The sequence below is a fragment of the Acinonyx jubatus genome, chromosome C1 (assembly GCF_027475565.1).
Source record: "Acinonyx jubatus isolate Ajub_Pintada_27869175 chromosome C1, VMU_Ajub_asm_v1.0, whole genome shotgun sequence".
Lineage (NCBI taxonomy): Eukaryota > Metazoa > Chordata > Mammalia > Carnivora > Felidae > Acinonyx > Acinonyx jubatus.
Window position 1 is genome coordinate 47,052,917 of NC_069381.1, and position 18,011 is coordinate 47,070,927.

Consider the following 18,011-nt stretch of genomic DNA (forward strand, 5'->3'; position numbering starts at 1 on the left):
AGCTAATAGGAAGCAGAAGTTTTTAAAGTGTATTATTGGTGAAATTTTAGGAAAACAACCTGGGTGCGTGCCACCCCCGCACTTCCGCGGCCAGAGAGTAAGGCCCACTACAGACTAGCTGTAACTACTTGGAAGCTTCCTTTAACCTGTCTGGGAGCCACAATACTTGGCAATTAAGTAAACTGCCAGAGGCTAAATGGACATAATACCACTACTTGAGGCAGGGCAGGCATTCAAAGAACTACCGCATTTCTTTCTCCACCGGAGGTTCTTGAGAGAACCTAAAACTGGTCCCCTTTCCCTACAACAGCAGCTCGTTTTAGCTGCCTCCTTCAGACCCACCCTTATGCAGTCTGAGGGAGGCTTCCAATCTTATTTAGAAAAGCCAGTATTTAAACCAGCCTGTTATTGCATCTCAGGAAAACAGGAGAGGCAAAATGAAATGCCTGCTCCTGCAAAAAATAAAATAAAAAACGTGTTAGGATTTGAAATGAGAAATCTGAGCCCAGGGAAATGAGAGGACCTGAACGTGATATAAATCTGGAGCGAGTTTTCACAAACTCCCATCTTTTGGTCTGTGCCTTTTCCATATTTTATTACATTTGTGTTTTAAAAAAATCACATTAGCATTATCAACGACAAAATATGTACAAACATTTTACAAAAGAAACATTACTAATATCAGCTATAATAAGGGCGGGCTGAAGCACAGACGCGGAGTTTCGGGGGCAGAGTCTGCCCTCAAAAGACATCTCAAATGTGTTCAGGCAGTTGAGACAGGCTTCTTTCCCGGTGACAAGGACATGTGGTCGGTAATACAAACGACAGCAAATGAGGACACTACACGGGCTCAGTTGGCGAAATCCTCTTCTCACCAGGAAGGCCACGACACAAGTGGAGCTAATCAAATAACTTAACCCAGGACAGTAAAAGCGCCGTTCCCCCCACCTAAGCGCATTTAAGCCTTCAACATCGATTGCCAACGACGCTGGACTGTAATACAGACACGTGGTTCTTAGAACCCTGCGCCACACTTTCTTTAACTCTTCGAGCCAGGTTTCTTGTTGGACCCAAAGGGGAGGAATTTTAGAAATGCTTTCTCTGAAGGCAGAAGTCAGAAAGAGGTGACCCTGAGCCCAGAATCTATTAGACTTGATGGGGTGGGGAGAGGCAGGAATTGGAAAAGAGAAATGCCTCCTTTGGGCCACGAGTGAAGAAGCATGGCTCACTTTGGTCTGGGTACCCCGCCCTACACCCCCCCCCCCCCGCCCCGCCGGTACCTACAAGCTCGGTTCCTTTCTCAACTCCCCCAGTTCTTTGACCTCCACCTTCTTGTACTTCCCCGACTTCCTCCGGTTGGTGATCACCAGGACGGCCACGCCGGCGACGAGGGCCACCACGACCACCACGATGACGGCGATGAGGCCGGCCGTGAGGCGCTTCATGGAGAACTCTGGGGGCTTCTCGTCCAGGTAGTAGATGAGCGTCCTCTCCACTAGGAGGGGCTCGCCGCGCACGCGCACGTCGAGGCCGCCGCGACCCGGGAACAGCGATTCGCCCTTGACGTCCCTCTCGAAGTAGTAGGCGGCGTCGGCGATGTCCACGTCGCCGGGGGCCTTCTCGGACGCGTTCTGCCGGAGCTCGATCTGGATGGTGGGCCGCTCGTAGTGCACGGCCGCCACGAACCTGGGGTGCAGCCGGTAGCGCTCACGGAAGAGCCGCCGCAGCTCGGCGTCCAGGTCCGAATGGTTGAAGGCGCGGGCGGCCGGGCGGTGGCGCAAGTCGATGAGGATGTGGTGGGTGCGCACCAGCTCGTCGCAGCGCAGACTCAGGTCGCCCTTGTCCGTGCGGCGCACGCCCACCGAGTTCACGCACCAGCACACCGACGTCTGGTTGCACTGGCGGGCCTTGAAGCGGCCCTCGTGGTCGCAGTCGGGGTCGTACAGGCCGTCGTTGTCCACGAGCGCGTGCTCGCTGGGCCGCACGAGCGCGCGGCCGCTCTTGGGGGTGCTCATACGCGCCTTGAGCAGCAGGCACTTGGAAGTCAGCGTGGAGCAGTCCACCGGGAAGCCCGAGCCCAGCGCGCGGCACTGGCAGCGGCCGCCGGGGCCGTCCGCGCGGCACAGGGTCATCTTATTGGTGGCGCACGTGCAGTTGTCCTGCGCGGCCGCAGGGCCGGTCGCCGCCGCCAGGAGCAGCAACAGCAGCAGCGGCAGCGGGAGCGACGGCAGCGCGAGGCCCGGCTCCCGGGCCATGGTGGGGACGCGGAGCGCAGACGGGACGCGGGCGGATCAGGCGCTGGGGACTCCGCGGGGCTCCGGCTCCGAGCTGGGACAGTCTCCGGGCATCTGCCGCTGGCCGCTCCCTCCCGCTCTTATACTCCGCCCGACCTGCCCGGCTGGTTCGGCCGACTCACCCTCTGGTATTTGGGTGACACATCCCGCCCCCCGTCACCGTCCCACGGAAGGCACAGCCCGCCCTGCGCCGCCCGCGATAGGATCAGGGGAGCGGTGGCTGCTCCCGCCTCCTCCGGACCGAAAGCCCAGGAGAAGAAAACCGATACTCACCTGCGGGCTGCGGGGGCCCCGCCCCCGTCCCGCCCGACCCCACCTGGGGAGGGGCCGCGGTCGGTGCGGCCTCCAGCCAGACCTCCGTGGGCGTCCTGGCTGCCCTTCTGGACGGGAATTCTTAGGGATTTCATTGAAAAGTAGGGTCGTCTCGCGCGAGGTCGTCTCGCTTTTGTCCCCTATCCGCTTGCCTTTCTCGCTCCGTTTCCTACCCTCTATCGCTACCCTAACCCCAGGTCTTATAGTAGCAGTCAGTTGCATAGTTTACAGTTCATAAGCATTATCTCATCCTCTCCTAGGTCCTGACAGGTATTATGGACAATGTTTCAGACCCATTTTATAAGCGATGCAGTCGAGGCCGAGGCGTAAAGTCACTCAGCCGTCAATATCCTCAGATCCTTCGGAGGGGTCTTTGGTATTCTGCCTGGCAGTTATGAAAACTTACAACAATGTGTATGGAAACTGAAAGTTAGGGAGTTTTTGTTACTCACCGTATCATGAGTAAAACCCAGGTGCCCTGGTGTCCAATGCGTCAGAAGTTCTGTTAAACACCATTTTCCTTTACACACACACACACACACACACACACACACACAGAGAGAAACAAATAATGTTTATACATGAACTGAGTATCAGGAGACAAAAAGGAACTAGTTCTTAAAAAGAACAAGCAAGAGTATAAGGGGTTCTTTGTGCAACTTGATTCTAAAAGAGTAAATCGTTGCTTTTCTTTCTCTGTGTCCCATATAAGTTGCTGCACCACTGCAAATGAGGAAAGAATACAGACTGTGGGAAATTGGCTGGTCTGCCTCTGTGTGGCTACTTGAATGGGATGGAGGGGTTGCAATCTCTTTTTTGAATCATTGAGAAAGTCCAGGGTTTCAAAGCTGTGGTAAAATTAACAATAATTAGCAAGCTGTAATTATTCCCAGCTCGTCCGTTCAAAGCACATTTTATGTGTTCAGCATTTAATGAACACCAGCAGCAGTACAAAGGTGTTGTTTAACACATGAAAGCCAGCGAGGCCTCTACCCCATTAATTTTCAAGCAATTCCTGAGGCAGGCAGGTGGAAATACAACATTCTGCACTTATAGGTAGAGAAAGCAGAGTCACGTGAGGGGCAATTTCTTACCCATAAGCCCCGGGCATTGTGGGAATGCTCCCCAGCTCTCTACCACCACTGTCTCTGTTTGTATGTTCAGGTTCTTTTTTTTTTTTAAGTTTATTTTATTTTGAGAGAGAGAGAGAGAACATGTGCATATGAGCAGGGGAGGGACAGAGACAGAGACAGAGGATCCCAAGCAGGCTCTGCACTGTCAGCACAGAGCCCCATGCAGGGCTCCATCTGACCAACCTTGAGATCACGACCTGAACTGAAATCAAGAGTCAGCCAGTCAAGTGACTGAGCCACTCAGGCGCCACCCTCTGTTTAGGTTCTTGAACCAAAAGCCTAGTCAGGTTCCAGTGTCTTTTCCCTTCTCCAACACCCAGTCCTCCCTGTGGTCAGAGAAGGCTTTCTAAATCACAAATTTGTGTCTATCTCTGCGGAGAACAGAGTGGGAGGTGCTCTTGGCTCTTGGTATAGAATTCACACTTTTTTTTTAATTTTTTTTTTCAACGTTTATTTATTTTTGGGACAGAGAGAGACAGAGCATGAACGGGGGAGGGGCAGAGAGAGAGGGAGACACAGAATCAGAAACAGGCTCCAGGCTCTGAGCCGTCAGCCCAGAGCCCGACGCAGGTCTCGAACTCACGGACCGCGAGATCGTGACCTGGCTGAAGTCGGACGCTTAACCGACTGCGCCACCCAGGTGCCCCCACACTTTTTTTTTTTAATTTTTTTTAACGTTTGTTTATTTTTGAGACAGAGAGAGGACAGAGTATGAACGGGGGAGGGTCAGAGAGAGGGAGACACAGAATCTGAAACAGGCTCCAGGCTCTGAGCTGTCAGCACAGAGCCCGACGCGGGGCTTGAACTCACAGACCGCGAGATCATGACCTGAGCCAAAGTCGGCCATTTAACCGACTGAGCCACCCAGGTGCCCCCCCACACTTTTTTTTAAAAGAAGGATATCCATCACACAATTTAAGTTTATTTATTTATTTTTGAGAGAGAGAGAGAGAGAACAAGCAGGGAAGAGGCAGAAAGGGAGAGAGAGAATCTCAATCAGGCTTCTCACTGTCCACGCAAAGCCCAATGTGGAGCTCGAACCCATGAACCGCGAGATCATGGCCAAGCTGAAATCAAGAGTTGAATGCTTAACCGACTGAGCCACCCAGGCGCCTGTAGAAGTCACACTTTTTAAGTGGCAAACAAGATCATATATGACCTTGGGCAAGCTACTTCTCTATGCCTCAGTTTCCTCATCTGTAAAATGGGGATAATAAACGTACCTACCTAACAAGGTAGGTATGAGAATTAACGTAGATAAACTGCCTAGAACAGTATCTGTTCTAACAGTGTCTGCACTTAGTATAAGCATGGATAGGGGTCAGCTGCTGTCGTGGTCACCACCACCATCAGCCTCCTCATCTTGACTCTGCTAGTGTCTCCAGTCTTCTTCACATTTTCCAGCCTTTGTCAAGTCGTGTACTCTCCCCTCATCTATTTAGTGCATAATTGTGCGTTTCTACTGAGCCCTTGGATCGCTTCCAGGAAGCCTCCCTTGAGAGGCCCTGTCTATCGCACTCAGGGGAGTGCTCCCTCTCTGTGCTTTCCTAAATCCTGTAATGCACCAGACTTTTCTGGGCTTCTGTCTGCCCACGTGTAAAATGGAGATAATAGCATCTCTCTATTTCATGAGACATTCCAACAACCAAATCTAAAATAGATGAGACGGTAGATACCAAAGTTTTGTAAAATGTAAGACATGGTCAACATGTCAGGTTGCATTTTTATTTTTTAAATATCCTTTTTGTTCTACCAGCTCCTGACTACGTAGCCACAATCCTCTATACAGGGCAGAGCTACCTGCTTGTTAGTCCAGTGCTTCCCAGGCTGGCAGCAGGAAAGCTAATGGGGAAGGGTTCTCAGGGCTGAGCAATGTCCACAATGGTGCTTTTGGCTGCTTAGCTAGATCAGCCCCAAATGGCTGGACCTTTCTCAGGCAAGAGCTCTGAGGTCTCCAAACCTTGGCCTTTTTCATCCATGGTAAGTGTTTGGAGGATGCGGATAAAAGGAGCCCATTCTCAGTATCCTCTGTGGAAGATGGAGGGCCACCCCACCCTCTTTCCTTTCTTAAATTCTATGATCTGCCAGGCTTTCCCCCAACACGCAAACACTATGATAAGTAATGTTTTTGTCTTGTTTTTACTTTTTAAATTTATTTTGATTTTTATTTTAGAGAGAGAACACAAGCGGGGGAGAGGGGTAGAGGGGCTGAGGGAGAGGGGGAGAATCTTAAGCAGGCTTCATGCTCAGCTTGACATGGGGCTCGATCCCATGACCCTGGGATCATGACCTGAACCAAAATCAAGAGTCGGTTGATAGTTTTGGTGCTGCTTGTTTTTTATTGTTTTTGTATAGATTCTTTTGGGAGTTAGTTGGGAAATATTTTATTATTTTTTTAAGTAAGCTCTATGCCCAACATAAGACTTGAACTCACAACCCCAAGACCAAAAGTCACATGCTTTGCTGACTGAGCCAGCCAGGCACCCCTAAGATGAGCTTATTAAGTAAGCACAGCCTCAGCTCTGATTCTCCTTTCTTGTTTCATCCGTTTCCTGACTAGGTCTGTAAAATTTCACGTGTTAGCTTTAGCTCTTTGTATTTTTTTTTTCATTTTAATTTTCAAGTATTTAACAAAAGCATTCCATGAACTCAGCCTTGTCAAATGTATACCAGGGACAAGAACCATATCTGAGCACTATAACCCCAGCGCCAGCATATATTAGGGGCTCAGTAATGTTTATTGGGTTAATTAACATTGAGTTGTTCCCAGAATGTTACAGTATCAATATACATTCCTGGGAGTGTTCATTGTGACCATTTCAATTCTCTGCTGTCCATTTCTCATCGCCTACTCCAACCATGAATCTCTATCCTTACCCTAACGCAACCTTCAAACACCCAGTTTCAAGGAACACTGAGTAATGATGAACTGTTACTTTTGCTTTTATGCATGATCCCAAACTTTCATCAGACTGTGCTACAGGGAATAGAGATAGAGTCTGACAGTCTATGAGCAGATGGGGATTCTGGAGGCAAGCAGTCCAGTGAGGTTGAAGGAAAATGGACTTTGGATCTAGTGAGACTCAGGCTCAAATCCTAGTTTCACATAACTTACTGGCTGTGTGACTTTGTACAAGTTACTTCACCCCTGGGAGCCTCAGTTTCCTTAATTATAAAATTTCATGTCTATCTCTTAAAACTTAATGTCTCCATCTCCCCAACATCTGTGAAAAGGATAATTTCCCACCTTGTGATTATGAACATGCTTTTCTTCAGTTGAAGTTCCTACTTCTCATATGTTCTTATACTGTTTTCTAAACTGGTGTTGATTATCTGACTTCGCTTGGTATGAGACCAATAAGGGTGTGATTTATTAAAAACAAAACACAAGAACAAAACTCTAGCTGATTAGTAAAAAAAAAAAATACTTACCATCTATAATTATTTTAATGACTCAAGATAAAGAATATAAAATACCCAATACAGTGTTTGGCATTTACTAAGTAGAATTAACCTTAGCTGTTATTATCAGCCATCTCAGGAGTGTGAGGATGCTTTGAGATCATTAAAGGTTTCTGCACAAAGCTGGTGACTGTGGAGATTGCCAAAGATCAGGCCCAAGGAGCTGTTTGTTAGGGAGGGGAGCTGCCCCAGGGCCCTTGTCATCCTGGCCCCCTATTTTACAGAATGTGGAAACAGAGACCTTGGGAGGAGAAGAGAAGGGCTTGATCATGGTCACATGCTTGTGCGTGGTAAGGCCAGGCCTAGAATCTGGGTCTCCTGACAGCACATGTACATACAAATTAACAAAAATGGAAGAGGACTGAAGGAGTCAAGAGGATAGAGTCTCATCTCATGTTCCTTGGATTTTCTTTTCTTTTTCTTTCTTACCCTTAGAAAGTTCTGGGTTTGCAAAAAGCAAAAAAGAGCTACTTGTGTAGGGCATAGCAGAGAGCCCACACCTGAAACCCTAGGACTTAGGCCATTAACCACGACTTCCTCCCACGCTAGAGTGGACATGTTCCTTGCTGTCTGCGTTGCTGTGATGAAACAGCTGGTGCTTGAATTCTGCACTGCCAGGCCAAGGGCAGGTCTTTCTGCTTGGTTTCCTTTTTTTTGTAGAACAGCGATGATGTTGCCTCTTAGTGACGTGGTGGGGATTCTATGGTGTGACATTTGTGAAGCTGCCTGGGCCAGGTTGGAAGACGCCTCACTCTTCTTGGCCTGTGACCACGGTCAGCTCTGGCCTCTATCAGGAGCAGTCACTGAGACAATGGGCAATGCAAGAAGGCTGGTCAGGGTTTCCCTTCCTTCTCAGAAACAGCTCGGAGCCCCAGGGGAAGCAGGTGATCCTTTAGCCAGAATGCAGAAAACACAGACAGAGAAGTAAGCTGTGGTGATTATTAGCTCAGGATGGAGGAAGGAGGCCCCAAGAAACCATAGAAAGAATGGGAAGTCAGCCCAGGGGCTGGGGAGCGGGGGTGCAGACAACAAAAAAGATAAGGGGTACATGATTCTAGCTTTAATGTTTCATTTCTTTAAAAATATGTTTAAAACAGTGTTACAAAGCATTAGAATTCAAAAGATCTAGGGTAGGGTACAGATAAACTCACTATATTTTCTTGTTTATTATTATTAAAATGTTTATAATGAAAACATTTTTAAAACAAGTCAATCCCTCAAGTTAAGTTTTAGAAGTATTTGGGGTAAAATTTCTGTTTTTGCTTCTACTTGTCTTTTTTTCCCATTTCCATAGTTTCTGTTATTAATATGAACTGCCATGTATTGATCACCAACATTGTACCAGGCACTTTATAAATAGGTCCCCTATTGTCCTTCCAGCAACTCTATAAAATAATTACTCTTGTTCCCATTTGCCTGATGAGGAAGCTGAGGCTTACAATCACCCTGCTAGGACTCAGCAGAGGAAGGACTTGAACCCAAGTCTGGTGACAGGGACATCTGCACTTTTCTATGACAAAGTTTGGGGTCTTGCTGAAGAGTCTTCAATGAACAGGAGTAGATGGAAGAGGAAAGATTGGCAAAATGGGTGTGGTTTGTAAAGTGGGTGTGGTCTGTAAAGTGGGTGTGGTTTGGGTCTGGGCAGCCTAGCCACTGGAATGTCTGATCTTTTCACTTTTCTGGAAAAGACAATAGTTTCTCTGTTTGCTTGTTTGGGTGAGGCCTCACTCAGTTTATTAGGAGAGGTTGGCTGTGCCATCCGTGGCTCTGCTTGGCTTTTGTAGTCCATCAGGATTTGAAAAGGGACTGCAGTTTCACCTGAAAAGTGTGTGTCACTATTTCATTTTGGTATCTCCTACCTGTGACCTTCTCTTCATGATCTTCTTGTCATGACCTCCTCATCAGGAAGTGCAAACCATAACTGGCCCCCTCCCCTCGCATCTGGTCTCTACCTCTAGTGGTAGTTGGCTTCTTTTCCAAGGGTCTTACACTCAAGGAAAAAGCTGATAAAACACCCAACAACTGAGTAGTCACTCTGTAGTTGATCTCACTGGCTCTTGGGCCCATTGTTTCTGGAGAGATTTGGCAGCAAATGAGGAGAGATTGGGAAATCTCATCACAACATCCCCAGGGCAGCCACATTTCTCCAACCCCATGTTTATGAGTCATGGTGCTTCCTTTCCCAGAGCTATCCAGCTGAGGTGTGATGCTCCCGTGAGGGGTGTGGAGGTGTTGCTGTTTCTGAGCACTTCTGGCCCTTCCAAGGTGAGGACAGTGGCGACAGGTCTCAAATGTGCTGCTACTGCCTCTCCCAAACTAGCCTGCCTGTTGGGCAGTGCTGGCCCAAGGGATGCTCCTCAGGATTATTGAGAAGGACATCAGAGGTCCTTTATCCCAGTCTCCCACCCAAAGTATGGAGTCCCTTGTCCAAGTCCTGAACAGGTAGGTGCTTATCCGCTGCTTTAGTGATGAATCAACCATCCTCCCCACGAGACAGCCCAGCCCAATCCCAACCAGCTCCATGAGAAAGTTCATCATAATATTCAGGGAAACTCTGTGCCTCTGTGATCTTCACAAACTATCTGAATTTCCGTTCTTGGAGCAATGCAAAACATTGTAGCTCAACACATGATGTTATGGAACGAGGCAGTCTGGGGAGATACCAACCGAGGATCCTGTGGAAGTTGTGAAGGAGGGTTTGTTTCTGTTGACCTGCCTCACTCTTCTGTCTAGGAGAGTAGGTGTAACCCCAGCTGTCCCCTACCTAACTACTAATTCCCTGTTTTCTTGGAACAGATGACGTCTGGGCAGTATTTGTAAGATCTACATTATACTCAGAGCCTGTTTTTGGCCAGCTGTTCACATGGGTTATCTTTATCCTTACATCATCTAAATGAGGTAGGTTCTGTTTTTCTTGCCTCACAAATAAGAAACTCATGCCAAAGGGCACTTGCCTGAGAATCTGTAGATAGTAAATGGCAGAGCTGGAATTCACATTCATTTTTGCCTGGTTCTGAGATTGTGGTCTTTGTTACACCATGCTACTCCAGACCCTGTGAGTTTCCTGAACACAAATGTTTTAGCCTCCACAACACCTTGGTACAAGTTCATTCCTATACCAGTTCAAACCACATCACCACTTTCTTTTTCTTCTATAGCTACTGAATCAGAGCATCTGAATAGTCTCTCAACTGAATCCAAGTAATGATATGCCTTCGATTTTATAGGACAACTTACAGTTTTGCTATCTGGCATCTTGGTTGAACTCACCCTTTGAGGGAAACAGACAAGGCATTACGCACTCTGTGCAGATGAAGAAAGTCCAGCCGAGCGCAGGTGAATGGCTTGTCCAAAGCTCAAGAGCAGGACAGAACCTTCCAGCCTTCCCCGCAGCAGATACTTTCCTGAGCTCCTGTGCTGCCTTTCCGCCGGCTCAGGCTCCCCCGCCCTGTCCTGTGCTGTGGTTTGCCCTCTGCTCGTCCCTGCCTCGGCAGCTGTTTATCTGGAGATGTCTCCAGACCCATCAGCCCAGGAGCCAGCTGTGTGGAGGGGCTTGCACTCCTACCCTCAGCAGCTGTGAGTCTGAGTGCGGACGGAAGTAGAGGCAAGGAGGAGTGGGAGAGAGGAAAAGTTCAGAAGTCTGGGCAGAATGAGAAGGCAGGAGAGAGGAGAGCTCATTGTTCTCCAATGCGGGGGATGTCTGAGTCCAAGAAAAAGGACCAGGAAGCCCCCATTGTTCCTCTGGCCTAAGTGGGATGCAAGAAATCGGATTCATTTCTCTGGATTCATGTGGGAAGTCCTGGCTGTGTCAGCTAACCTTCAGCTATAACCTTTCAAACTGTGGCTGTTGGGAAAATGAAGACTGCCTTCCAAAGCTTCTCCAACAACACAGGAGGCTGCTGATTGGAAAGGCAATGGGGAGCCAACAGAACTAACCTGCTCGGCACCATGCACCCCCTTTCCCACCCACACTGCTGGTTTCTCATACACCCGTTCACCATCTCTTCATCCAGCCAGCCAGGCATTACTTTCTAGGGCTCACGAGTGCCTCCCATGTGCCAGGTCCGTACTAGGCCAAGAGGCTGAAGGGCAGATAGCACCTAACCCCTGACTCTGAGTACCTCACAGTCCACACAGCAATAACCATCTAGTCAGGGCTCAGTGCATATTTGTTGAACAGATAACACAGAAACATGAAATATTGCAATAAAGGGTTATGCAGTCTTGTGCCTGCCCTCCCCACCAACATGAGTTATTCACCTAGTTACAGAACACATCGCTAGAAAAACATCCCTTGCTCTTAAGCATGTTGGCTTTTTCTAGTGTTTCTCAGGGATGAGTACGTAGAGCTTTGAGGGTAGGGGGTGGGGGAAGAACGCAATCCAATAGGTAACGTGTACACAAAAAAGATGACTGAAAGAAATAACATTTGGGCAGCCTAGAAAGGTAACACCTGAAGGACAAAAATGACAACCCAAACTGGTAACATCAAAGAACGTTAAACCTGGAAACGACTTTCCAAGAAAGCTAGTCCAGTAGCTCTCATCTGTTTTGAGTCATGGAATCCATTTCTGAGGAGATCGCCAGATTCTCTCCTCAAATAAATGCAACCGTGCACAAACACTAACATTTACCCTAAACTCATTAACCTTGATTAGGTTTCCATTGGTGGTATCTCGGATTCCCTGCAGTTTATTTGTCTCAAGGACCCTCCCACCCTCAACTTAGAATCTCTAATGGAGTTCAATGGCTTCGCCTCTCTTAGCAGAGACCTTGCGATGACTTCTTCAAGGTCACACAGCCAGTTAGTGAAAAGATTCCTTTGGTTTTAAGAAGGAACACAGAAACCAGCTGCTTGAGTTCAAAGCCTGACCTTACCTTTTGCCAGCTGTTTGATTTTCAGTAAAATACTTAACTCTTCTTGGCCTCTTGTTTTCTCTTCTGTAAAATGGGAACAATAGTTACCCACTTCTTAAGGTTATTGTGAGGATTAGGACTTCATCTATGTGAAAAACTTAGAGCAGAAGTCAGCAAACTGTTTTTGTAGAAGGCTAGATAGTAAGTATTTTAAGCTTTGTTGGCTAAGGAGCAAAATTCATGGCTGTTCTGGGCATACTTATAGAATTATTTAAAAATGTCAAATACGGGGCACCTGGGTGGCTCAGTCGATTAAGGGTCGACGTCAGCTCAGGTCATGATCTCACAGTCCGTGAGTTTGAGCCCCACATCGGGCTCTGTACTGACAGCTCAGAGCCTGGAGCCTGCTTCAGATCCTGTGTCTCCCTCTCTCTCTCTGCCCCTCCCCCGCTCATGCTCGAGCGCGTGCTCTCTCTCTCTTTCAAAAATAAGTAAACGTTAAAAAAAATGAAAAAAAAAGAAAGAAACATGTAAAATACATTCTTAGATCACAGACCGTATAAAAACAGGTGGTCATACAAACACAGGATTTGGCCCGTGGTTTGTAGTTTGCTCACTCTTAGCTTAGCAGAAGTGCTAGTTTCTGCTATCTCAAACCAGCACTTTTTCAGACGTCAGGATTACCTCCGTGTGGCACGAGTCACAACAGGAAACAGTGTGCTGGCCGCCCAGCTCAGCCAACCTGTTTGTGACAAATAAGTCAACGTTGCTAAGGTGTATGGAGCCTCCCTGCTCCTCCCTGTCGCAGAGGGTTTCCCATCCGCATCCAGCTTAAATAGGCAAGGCAGCAAAAGCTCTAATTATTTTCAGGAAAGCCTCAAGTCAGATGCCGGCATCACAGGACAGAGACAGGTGGGAGGAGCTGGAATGGGGACCACAGGCCTTGGTTTCTAGGGAGGGACAGAAGCACAGGAAAGAGAAAGGTACCATATTCTGGCTCTGGGGCACTCTGCCCTCTTCCAGCTATGGGGTATTGGGAAACCCCTGACTCTTGTACCTATAGGTGGCCAGTTCTGCCAGCTCAGCCACCTTCTGCCCATGTCTCCCTTCCTTTAGAGCATCCCTGACTGAGGAAACTCCAAACACAAACACAATCACAGTTTGTGAGTTAGAGGGGACCCCACCATCTATTTGCAACTGTTTCATTTCACTGATAGGAAAACAAAGGCCCAGTTTGGGGAAGTGACTTGCCCGGGATCAGATGGCAAGCAGAGCTGCACTGAGATTAGAAACCCAGGCTCCTGGGGCGCCTGGGTGGCTCAGTCAGTAGAGCCTCCGACTTCAGCTCAGGTCATGACCTCACGGTTGGTGGGTTTGAGCCCCGCATCGTGCTCTGTGCTGACAGCTCAGAGCTTGGAGCCTGCTTCGGATTCTGTGTCCCTCTCTCTCTGCCCCTCCCTCACTGTGCTCAGTCTCTCTCATTCTCTCAAAAATAAGTAAACATTAAAAAGAAAAAGAAAAAGAAAAAAAGAAACCTAGCTCCTGCCTTCCAGGCCAGTGCTTCTCCCCTGCCTGCATTAGTACAAGTTTCTGTCTTTGGCACACAAAGGAAAGTGGCAGAGGAGTTGTCCAGTGTGTGTGTGTGTGTGTGTGTGTGTAGATGTGTGTGATGTTCATCAAGTGCAGTGGATTCGACCTGGGCACAGTTCTTTGCAGAGCGCATTCACTTGTTTAGCTCGCTCTAAGTGCCTTCTAGGGTGCGAAAGATGAAAAAAGATCGAATTTTTGCTTTTGAGGACCTCAGCTTATAATTTGGTGTGATTACCGTTACTCATTAGTAAACCCAAAGGTCGGGAATGGAGATGGCCAGCCATCAGAGTCTCTGTGCCAGCCCAACAGGGACATCCACTCATGGTGTTTATAGCAGCCCACCTCTCTGTGGAGTCAAAGAATGCGTCCCCTCCAGAATCGTGATGCCCTGGGATGCCTCTTCCTGCCATGTCCCCATGTGCTCCCTCTCTCTATTCAAACCCTGCTCTTCACCAAGGGTCCCCTTGGGAATGAAGGAAGTCACACATACCGAGCATCATTTGGGTAAGCATTTTTACGTAGCACTGACTCATTCAGCCCACACAGAAAGCCTGTCACACAGGAACCGGTGAACTGAGGCCCAGAGAGGGGAAGGGCCTTCCCCAGGCTCACATGGCAAGTGCGTTTTAGAGCCTGCATCCCGACGGTTTGTCTCCTCTACAGTCTGCATGCCTTCTGCTGGAAATGTTAGACACGGCAAAAGGGCTGTTGTGTGGTGTGGGGAAGATAGCTCTTGTGGACATGCCAGCCCAGTGCCTGGTACATTGTAAGTGTTCAGTACATGCTCCCCACCCCCCACCCCCGCCCCTTCTCTCCCTCATCCCTGCTCCATCCCAAAGAAATTCATGACTTGCCGAGGACAGGAGAAGTCCTTCAGCAGAAAAATAACCTCCACCTGTTTTTGAGCTCCCTGTGGTGTAGGCTTATGGCGTATCTGATTTAATGCTTACAAATATGCTATGAACTAGGCACTATTGTTAACTCCTCTTTACAGATGATCGAGTCAAGGCAGGGACTTGCTCAAGACCACACAGCTAATCAGCGATGGATTCAGGATCCAAAAATCTGGTCTGTTTGAGTCTGAAGTCCATGCTCTTAAATAGTAAAGGCTGCGTTGGTGCCTGAGTTGGCACTCCTATGCCAAGTGCATGCCTGGCAGGCTGCCTGATGGAGCAGGACTGGGCAGGCCGCTTAATGAGGGGACTGACCTGGGGAAGGAATGAGGTCACATTCCAGGAGGCTGAGGCAAGGCAGTCCACACATGGCTTCAAAAGACTCACTCTCTTGGGAAAAAAAAACAAACAAACAAAAAAACAAACTAGCAGGGTTGGATACCTCCACCAAAGAAGAAAACTGGATACACAAAAGGGATATCAGGACCGAGCAAAGGACTCAAACTTCCAGGGCCAGAGCCCTAAAGGGGACCAGTCACTCACTCCTGTGAGGCTGGGCCCAAAAGTGGAAGCCATTGGCATCACCATCCAAGGGCTCATTCATGTCCTGTCTCCTTTCCATTTCCACTCCTAAACTCCAAAGAATCAACGGGCCTTTCTTCCAGGCTTTTACCCCTCTGTGTGTGTGCCTTAAACACTTAGCACATTATTAATTAATTCACTTGTTTTAGAAATGTTTTAGAGCACCTGCTTTATTCCAGGCACTGTGCTAGGAGCAGTGCATGTGGTGCGTTCACTACCCCCATGCACCTTACCAGCTATGAGGAAGCCAGACATTAAACTAAAAGTGAGCATTAGGTTAGGTGAAGTACAGGGGGCTACAGGAACTAACTTCCTGCTTTCCTTCCTTTCTTCCACTGCCTTTCTCTTCCTCCTTTCTTATCTTCCTTCCATAAATACTTATGACGTGCCTGCTAGATGCCAGGCCTGGTCTTGGTGCTGGGGATAAGGCAACAGATAAGAGAGGTGAGATCCCTGCCCTCTTTCAGCTTACATTGCACTGATAGACTGGGGGATTTGACCCAGGAGAGGAAAAGCTTATGAGCCATACTGAAGAGTTTGAATTTTCTCTGGTTGTTGAAAGAAACCCAGTATTGACTTTAGGCAAGGGAATGGTCTGAGCATATTTGTGTTTCAGAAACACCACAGTGGAAAACAACACATAGGATGAGTGGGCCTCTCAAGGATAAGACTGGTGGCAGGAGGTTCAGATCGGAGGCTCCTGGGACATCCTAGAGATATGGCGGAGCCCTAGACAAAGAAGGGCTGATGGGAAGGATAGAGAACCTCACAGCTTACCCAGGACAGGGCCAGCCGGTGACACTGGCACCCTGGTATGACAAAGCAGTACCTCTTCAAACCAATATTTTAAAAATAGACACCTCCATTTAGTTGGCATGAAGGGAGACAAAGTATTATTAAAACTTACATTCCAGGGCACCTGGGTGGCCCAGTTGGTTAAGTGTCTGACTTCAGCTCAGGTCATGATCTCACAGTTTGTGAGTTTGAGCCTCGCGTCTGGCTGTGCTGACAGCTCAGAGCCTGGAGCCTGCTTCAGATTCTGTGTCTCTGACTCTCTCTGCCCCTCCTCCACTCTCTGCCCCCCCCTCAAAAATAAATAAACATTAAAAAAAGTTACATGCCTATTCCTTTATGTTTTTTACATGTACTGAAGATAACATTTCAGATAATTTGGAATCATCTTTTCCTTCACAGTCTGTCTCTTACAGCTGGGTAGCAGACCAGCCCCTCTGCTAGAGAGACCACATGGAAAGGTCCTGAGACTACATAGTAAGGGAGAAGTGTCCAGTGCAGCCCAGCTGTCCCCAAGGAGCCAGTCATTCAAGTGATGACATCCTAGGACCCTCAGACCAGCCTGGCTGCCAGCTGATACCAATGAGTGACCGCCATCAAAATCACATGAAGCTCAAGTATCTCCCAGCTGAGCCCTGCCTGAAATCATGACCCATAAACTGTGAGATATAATAAAATAATTGTATCTGCACACCACTAAATTTGGGATCATTTGTTGTCCAGCAAAGGATAAATAGAACATCCCGATTTGTTGACACTTGATAAATATAAAAGTAGGTAAGTCTTGGCACCATTTGAAAGCCTCTTCATATGATCCCTACAAAGGTCACGGTGACTGAACTCCAACATCCATGCCACCCCATCTGATGGGTCTGCAGAAACCATGGCAACATCATTCTCCTTTCCAGGTAGGTGTGGGGAGGTCCTCAAGTCATGAGGAAAGGCTCCTGGAAAGGCCAGAAAAGAATACTTCAGGGGCATCTAGCCTTTTTTTTCTCCTTCCCGTGATGGCAAAGAAGACACATGTGTCCTGGATGCCATTGGCAGCCACCGTATGAACACAGGGGAGCCAGGCTTAGGAGGAGGCCGGTGCTACATAAGACAGAGGGGAGGGATGAAAAGAACAAGACCTAGGACCAAAATGGCATCATCACATCTTTGAATCAACCAACTCCTGAAGCCTCCCCTACTGTTGGACATCTGCTATGTGAACTAATGTGCTTGCCTCTAGCTTAACCCAGTTTGTGCAGGATTTGTTGCTTGCTGCCCAAGACAACCCAATTAATGCCATAGTTCCTTTCTCTGAAATCTGAACATTTGCTCAGTAAGTTTGATTTCTTTAGTTCTTGCTCATCCAGAGATCGATCAACCTATGTCACTTGCTCTATTCAATGTCCCAGAATGGAGAATGGGAGAGAAACAAATTTGATCTGTCATTTAACCCATACATTTGGCTTACTACATAAAATCCATGAAAGCTATGCCTCTAAACAGTAAAAGAGTGCTACACATGAATATTAAGAACAATAATTATAAGGATAATGAATATCATTGAGGAGTTCCAATATGCCAAGCTTAATTTCAAATGCCATATAGATTACTCCATTCAATTCCGACAACAATTCCACATGGTGAGGATATTTTAATCTCCATTTTACAAAGGAGGAGCTGGGACAGGGAAACATTAGGTTAATTTTCCTAGGTTACACAGCAGCAAGGAGTAGAACTGGAATTTAAACTGACAAAGTCTGACTCCATAGCTTCACCTCTTCATGACTATCCTAAACCAAGAAAGTAGTAACAAAGGTAACAGTAGCACTGAAAGAAAAAATTAAATGTTTCATAGATTTATAAGCAAGGCAGGAGGATTCGTGGGTGGTGTGGATTGGGGGTGAATGGATCAATACGGATATCAAGTGAGAATGAGGCATAAGTGGGTCCTCAACGTCTTACATGACCATGACCACTATCTATCAATGTCTTATAAATAGCTGTACTTCATACTTACATATATATGTATACATAAGCATACACACATATTATAAAGTTCTAATTAATACCTCTTTTGTAGGTCACCTTGATCTTGCAAACTTTAG

At 47.6% G+C, this 18,011-nt stretch overlaps 1 protein-coding gene across 1 annotated transcript; it reads right to left on the reverse strand.

The window, feature by feature from the left end:
* Positions 1-578: 578 nt before the first annotated feature.
* TACSTD2 (tumor associated calcium signal transducer 2) lies at positions 579-2,529 on the reverse strand. Its single transcript, XM_027059055.2, has one exon. It carries the CDS (start codon positions 2,253-2,255, stop codon positions 1,281-1,283), a length of 975 nt encoding a protein of 324 aa, XP_026914856.1. The 5' UTR covers positions 2,256-2,529; the 3' UTR covers positions 579-1,280.
* Between the last annotated feature and the right edge of the window lie 15,482 nt (positions 2,530-18,011).